The sequence below is a fragment of the Lepidochelys olivacea genome (genome assembly GCF_965140295.1).
Source record: "Lepidochelys olivacea isolate rLepOli2 genome assembly, chromosome: 6".
In the NCBI taxonomy this organism is placed as follows: Eukaryota; Metazoa; Chordata; order Testudines; family Cheloniidae; genus Lepidochelys; species Lepidochelys olivacea.
In genome coordinates, this window is record NC_140416.1 from 99,922,357 (window position 1) to 99,929,850 (window position 7,494).

The 7,494-nt window shown below is 45.2% G+C and overlaps 1 protein-coding gene across 1 annotated transcript; it reads left to right on the top strand.

The window, feature by feature from the left end:
* The first annotated feature begins 1,901 nt into the window (after positions 1 to 1,901).
* LYSET (lysosomal enzyme trafficking factor) lies at positions 1,902 to 6,213 on the top strand. The gene is made up of 2 exons (XM_084630672.1): positions 1,902 to 2,131; positions 5,396 to 6,213. The coding sequence occupies exon 2, from the start codon at positions 5,412 to 5,414 to the stop codon at positions 5,805 to 5,807; it is 396 nt and encodes a 131-aa protein (XP_084486798.1). The 5' UTR covers positions 1,902 to 2,131; positions 5,396 to 5,411; the 3' UTR covers positions 5,808 to 6,213.
* The last annotated feature ends 1,281 nt before the right edge of the window (positions 6,214 to 7,494 follow it).

Below are 7,494 nucleotides of genomic sequence, written 5' to 3' on the forward strand. Positions count from 1 at the left end.
CCACTCCCAGCCCCCAACCACAACCCCGGCCCCTGCTCCTGGGTGGGGAGGCGCAGACCAGGTAAGGGAGGCACAACCGAAAACATTTGGGGACACCTGATCTAGGATAACCGTAAGTCCAGTTTTGGCCCTGGATGTCCCAATTTTTTTTTGGCAAAACCAGGCATTTTTCCCGTTTGCTCTTGCCAACTGATCACCACAAATGCCCGGTTTTGCCAGAAAGGGGATGGGGGGAGAGGTGAGCAGCAGGGTTGGAGCGGGGCAGGGGCGAGAGGTGGATTCAAACCAGCCCCATGTGCGGGAGGAAGGAGCTTAGGCAAGTGAATCAGGTTGGCTCCGTGGAGGGGCAGGAAGGGTGGAAGGGAGAGGGGGCTCGGGCCAGCTCCATGTGAGGGGCCGGTGGGGAAGGGAGAAGGGGTACAGACCAGCTCTACATGCGGGGTTCGGGGGGGAAGGGAAAGGGGGCTCAGCCAAGTCCGTGCAGGGCTTGGGCAAGTGGCTTGGCCAGTTCCCCGTAAGGCAGGGCAGGGGGAATATACTCATTCTACACAGGCTCCGTCTCCTTGTCTACCCAGGGGCGGGTTCTCAAGGGGAAGAGGAAGAGCAAGGCTGAGGAGCAGGTGGTCCAAATTGGCTGAGGTCTCTGGGCACAGGCCCCGGGGGGTAATCGACCACTGGGCCTGTTGCCGGTACCCAGTGCCAGAGGCGAACAACAGTAAGGTTCGTTGCCCGGTGTGCATCACCCAATAATCACAACAGGGTGGAGAAGCAGGAAAGTTTATTTGCAGCTGCAAACACGGTACAGGAAGAATAGAATCTCAAATCCTGCACACAGAGCAGGAAGTTACACAGGCTTTTATACATCCTTTCTTCAGCATACTTATCCAATAGCAAGCTGCCCTAAGTATCCATATAGCCAGCCAATCCAGTTACCAGCTAGTTCCCTTGTTCTCTGTACCATCTGTTAAACCATACATAAAGCTGCTTTATTCAGCATTGTTCTTCCATGATGAAACTGCCCTGTTTGGCCTTGTTTAGTTTCAGGCAGTCTGACTCTGCAACATATTGTTGCAGATCCTCAGCATAACTGCTGTGAGTGCCTCCAGGCGGGGGGGCGGCAAGGACACTTTGGCCTAGTACGCATAACTGCGGCGAGTGCCTCCAGTCGGGGGGGATGGGGGTGGCAAGGACACTTGGGCCTAGTACGCATAACTGCGGCGAGTGCCTCTAGGCGGGGTGGAAGGGGGGCAAGGACACTTGGGCCTAGTGCGAGGGGGCTTCATCAACACTTGTGGTCTTCCATCCCCTCGAGTTACATAGTGGCCACGCCCCAGTGTCCCCAACAGGCCTGAAGCTTGCAGTTTGGAGGGGACAATGCTGCTCCCTCCCATGTTAATAAGTGGGGGACATGGCCCCTCTGGCGCCAGCGTCCCTCCCAGTTCTACAAAGTCTCTGGCACCCTTAATCACAGCTGAACCCCTTAAAACACACCCTGCAAAGCGACTCTTTTCATAAGATCTCTCACTAGCATTTGTTGAGTTCCAACCATCTCCAGCACTTTTCCACTGGTTACATGTCTATCCAGAGCCTCCCAGGACAGCGACCTCCAAAAAGGGATGATAGCGGGAAAACCTGGGTGAGGGTGACGATTGGGAGCGACCGAGGGGGCCAGCTGAAGCCCTGGTGACAACCAGGGAGGCACTAACAATCACAGGGTGGGCTACAGCCCTGCGCCTGTATGGAGCGCATGAGAGCCACACGGCCCTGCCCAAGAGCCATCTTGGGCGTGCTCTGGCAAGCCAGGTGGGGCCCTAGGCCCCATCCAAGATGGCGGTGGCTAAGAGTTCTTTCCTCTGCCCCCGCCCCGTCACGTGCTCAGCCGGCGGCACAAGGCGCAGTCAGCGCCGCCTGGGGCCCGGAAGTAGGGCAGAGTACACCGGAAGTGGAAAGCCTCCGCTCCCGGAAGCGCAGGTGTTCCGGCCGGGCGGCCAGTGGCCGCAGGGAGATGGCTGCTGCTGCCCGGCGCAGGAGGCAGCGATCGAGCTGGGCGGCGGCTCCGGCCCCCTCCCGGCGCGGGGGAGCGGGGTGATGGGATCGGGCCGCTCGCCCGCCGCATTTCCAGTTGAGGAAGGTAGGAGAAGCCGCTTCTCGCCGGAGCGGGGAAGGGACCGTCGCTGCCGGGCCGCCCGGGTGGGCGAGGCAGGCACACGCCGGCGGTGGGAGGAAGAAGGCTCGTGGGGCTGCCCCAGGCACGCACCCGGGGAGGGGTCTAGCGGGGAGTGAAGCGGGTGCGAAGGGGAACGGGGAGGCGAGGAGGGGAACCAGTTTCGTGCGGGGTTCCTGGGACCGGGACCGTTCCCGGGTGTGTTCCTGTGGGTTGGAGAGGGAGCAGCCCGGCGCGGGGAGGGCACGTAGCCTGGGGGTGGCCTCTCTTTTAGGAGTATCGCTGTGGGGGAGGGAAGGATCTTATTTTCTTCATCGCTTCAGTTTCATCGTGCTGGGTCTACACCACTCACAAATAGCTAGAAGACAGATCCTTGCCCGGAGGAGCCTGCAGGCTAAATTTTAGTCTCTCGCATTTGCTCCGGACACTTATAGAGCTTTTAAAAGCATAGCTTTTGGCTACTATAATACATACAGCCCCTTATAACTTGTTCCTGACTCAGTTTTGTGGCAGCGGCATGATTTCGTGGTCTGAGTCAAAAACTCCTGAAAGCCCAGCTCTGCCACGTGCCTGTTATGTGACCTTAGTAAGCCACATCATCTCTCGGTGCCTCAGCAAGAGGGGAGTGCTGACAGTAAGGTTTCCTTAGCTAAATTTTCTAAAGACCTATATCATGGAAGTACTACTGTTTTTCTGGCATCTTTCACTGAAAATCCTAGAGCATCTTCCAACTCAACACAAACATGAGCAGCATCTAAAACTAGTTCTTCAGTGTAAAACTGTACATAAACTTCCCTAAAGACGGCAACAAATGCCATAGGTGTACAACTTGCACATGAAGGGATTTGCAATAAAATGAAAATAGTCAATCACAAATTTCATTTAAATCTAGATTTCATCTTTAACTTGTGTGTGAATGTAATACTTTAGAAGTTTATAAGCCTGGGCTTGTTCCATGTAACAACATATTGAAAGTAATCACAAGCTTATACTTCCCTTACATTTACATAAATATAGTAAAGGGAAAATAATGGCTTAATTATTGGGGAAGTTGTGTGCCCAGGATTGCTAAAAGTGGGGCATCATTCAAGTTGCAGGTGACCATCTCCAGCTGCTGGATCTCTGTAGGAGCGTACCATATTTTACCTCTGCAAGAGTGCTTTCTGACCAAAGTATAATTTGAAGTCTCATGGTCATTTGGAAGTGACTGGTGTTTAAGATCACATGTTTTTAAGTCAGCAGTAACTTGTACTTTCTGACTGAATGTTATTTGGTGCGAGAGTGGAGGAACTGGAATAAATGTGTGGGTTTTTTAATACTAATTCTGGAAAACTGTAGTAGCTATAAATAGAGAATTGGGCAATTCCAAGCCAGTAAACCAAGAAATTAATGTTAGGGTTTCCAAGCAATGATCTCTATTGACTTTTCTAAACTAATTCAGAACTAAGGCTGATGTTTTGTCTGTAACTCCTGTTGTGTGAAAGAGAGAGGTAAGAAACTAAAATGATACAAGTAAATTTTGTTAACTCTGAATTTCTTAGTTTTTGTATTGCAGTTTTAATTATATCTGTCCATTTATTTATTCAAGTTCCTTTGCTCCTTTTTAAAAAGGAAATTACCAATAGACAACTATAAAATGTCTAATTACTGGAAAAACTAGACTGCCACTAAGCTGTTGGGTAAACATATACTCTGGCATTTTTATGGCAGTACTTACCCAATAGTTAAACACTTCTTTTAAACTGTTTTGAATAACATGGTGGTTTAGAAGCATCTGACAGACACATCTAATATATCAGAATGAGGCACTCTGCTCAGTTGTTTGACTTGTATTTACATTGTTTAAAAGTACAAGTTACCAACTGGATAGGAATATCTGGGGGGAAAAAACTGTTTTTGTTTGGTTATATAAATCATCTAGCCACAATAAGTACAACTTGGCAACTTTCCTGCCCTGCCAATGTTCCTCTAGTTCAAGGCTGAGGTACAACTTGTGAATCTGTCACCAAAACAACCCCTTGGGGTAGCTGTTTGACATGGACACCGGGAGCTAGACAGCTGTTATAACTTTTGTTAGCTATTCATGTTAAAATCTGTTTTCGGTATCTTATGTATTATAGATTATTTCTAGTCTGAAAATATACATATTAGAAGTGCTCCTACTAGGCACTGAGCCTCTGCAGTATTTCAAATTCTCAATAAAGAATCAACTATATTAAATACATTAAAACCACTACCAATTACTCATTCAGACCCACCTCACATCTTTTTAATACTGTGTTACCATGTAACCTCTTTCAGTCCCCTCTCCAAATGTCACAGAAAAAGGGAAAACCAGAAAGTTTGGAACAATTAACAAATTCAGGTTCGGGTAGACCAAGGGGTGGTGGATAGAGTATGTTCTGAAGTAAAGGACCCCTCAAAGATTGTGTTACAAACAGTTCCACCTTCTCTACAGTGAGGACATTCCAGCTCAAGCACCTCAGATGGCGATGACTGCAGTAATATTGTTTGAGGATAGTGGGAGTCTCTCAACCTTTTAGAACTGTAAAAGTCAAGGCCAGTGCTTAAAGCTCAAATGAAATTAGTATAGTGCTTCCTATGAAAAATGCAAATTAAGAGATGGCTGATGTATTCTGAACTTTCTTATAGGTGTAGCCCCAAGTAGGGCACACTACAATAGTCTAATCTTGAGGTGATGAAGACATAAGTATAGCAGGGTCTCCATCCAAAATGGGACTGCATTTGCCTTACTAAATGCAGATGGAAAAACGTGTCCTCTGACATGGCTGCTACCTAGGCATTCAGGAGAACCCCAAAGTCTAATAAGATCTTAAATTACAAACCTAACTTTCAAATAATGGCTATTTAGTTAGTATTGCTTGTACAAGTCTAGCCAGTTTTCTTAGCCTGGTCACAATTAATGCTATTTCTGTCTTGTCAAGATTGAGCCTCAGTCAGCTAGCCCTTTGTCCAAGCTCCAGTAGACACTGGGTCATCCATTTCACTTTACCAGCAGAATCACAGTAAAGGGGTTATGTAATTGACTATCACTAGCATGCTGTTGCAGTAATGCATGACACCTTATTAATGTAAAGAAGGAAAAAAAGAACAGTCCCAAACAGGATGTACCTGTAGTAGTTTCTAGTAGTTATACTGTCATACCAAGTAATTCATGACCCAAACACTGGATTATATCTCTACTGAATGCTTGTCTTGTTTTTGTTAAAGGTGCAGAGGATGGAGAATGATGAACTTCCGCCAGAGGATGGGATGGATTGGTGTGGGGTTGTATCTATTAGCAAGTGCTGCAGCTTTTTACTATGTCTTTGAAATAAATGAGACTTACAACAAACTAGCACTGGAGCACATTCAACAGCACTCTGAGGAGCCACGAGAAGGAACCACATGGACACACTCCTTAAAAGCACGACTGCTGTCCCTGCCTTTTTGGCTCTGGACTATTATATTTTTAATACCATATTTACAGATGTTTTTGTTCCTTTATTCCTGTACAAGAGCTGACCCCAAAACTGTGGGCTATTGCATCATTCCGATCTGCTTGGCTGTTGTTTGCAATCGGCACCAAACATTTGTAAAGGCCTCTAATCAGATCAGTAGATTACAGTTGATTGACACTTAATTCAATCTCCGGTTTCAATAGCTGCTTCAGGAACAACACCTATGTCTGATCTAATCATAAGACTGAAGTTCTGAATGGAGGTTGGAAAGAGCCTTTCCTTTCAAACAGCTAAATACTGAACAGTAGCTGCTTTCTATTTTAAAAAAAAACATGCTTTTTTTAAAGTATGGACCCATCATACTAGCCAGAATAGCAGAGCCCTGTGAGAGACTTGATGCCTTATGATGCAAAACTGCCACCCTCCCTATGAAGTATCCTGGGGAAGTATGCTTCTGCAATCATACATACTCCACTGTGCAAATAAAGATTACGTGCAAGCTTTCCCTTTGAATCAATGAAAATAGACACTTCTGTGGTAAATGTAAAAGATTAGAACATGCTGATAAAAGCTGCATTTAACACATTACTTTGCTTTCTCCTTTTTTAAATACTACTGCACGCTACAATTCTGAATTATCCTTTTAAAAAGATGAGAATGAAGTATGGCTGAACAGCTTTTTAGTGAGGATAGTCCTTTTCTCTCTCATAGTCAGTGAGTTACAGGCTGCACAATACCATATTTTATTAGGCAGAAGTTGAGGAGTGGTCTAGGCCCAGAGGTGTGATGCCTTTAACATCTTTTCACTGATGCCAAAGAGAGGCTGGTAACTGGCAGTGGACTGGAGATTCTACAAAACTCATTTTTCTTTATTTTCTTCTCCATACTTTTCGCTTAATGGTAACTGAGTTCACTACTGTTGTGCTTCATTGTGTGAGTGGAACTAGAACAGCTTTTGGTGAATCAACTGTGCATTGGGGAATTATTATAAAAATGGGAGAAGATGTGTCCATCAACTCTTTGCTGGAAAACCAGTGAGATGCAAACAAATAAAAGGCTACAAGGATATCCAATCTTTCTCCCAATTAACAAGTGAGCTAAATAATCCCACTAATACAATGAGTACCTGAGTTATTTTCCAAAAACATGTAGAAGTATTACTGGTGGTTGTCCTATATCTTAATTTCACTCTCCATTTTCAGTGACCTTTTTGGCATAGCAAGTAATTCTGACAATAGGGTTACCATGCTATTAATTTAGAATCATGGATTCTAAAGCTAGAAGGGATTACTGTGATCATCTAATCTGACCTCCTGTATACAACAGGCTACAGAACTTCCCAAAAATAATTCTTTGACGATTTTAGAAAAACATCCAATCTTGATTTAAAAACAGTAATGGAGAATCCATCATGCTCCTTCCTAAATTGTTCCAATGGTTAATTACTTACTATTAAAAATGGACACCTTATTTCCACTTTGAATTTGTCTAGCTTCATCTTCCACCCACTGGCTCATATTATAGCATTCTCTGCTAGATTGAAGAGCCCATTACATTTTTTTCCCCCATGCAGGTACTTAGAAACTATAATCAAGTCACTTCTTAATCTTCTTTTTAGTAAGATAAATAGATTGTGCTCAAGTCATTGGTTCCTAGGATAGAGTTCCCTATCATCTAAATAGGGCTTACATTCTTTTTCTAAGATATATACATTTAGCCATGTTAAAACACTTATTATTGCTTGTGCCCAGTTTGTCAAGCAATCATCATCTGCTCTGAATCAGTAACCTGTCCTCTTAATTATTTACCACTCCCCCAATTTGTGTCATCTGCAAACTTTATCAGTGATGCTTTTATGTTTTCTTCCAG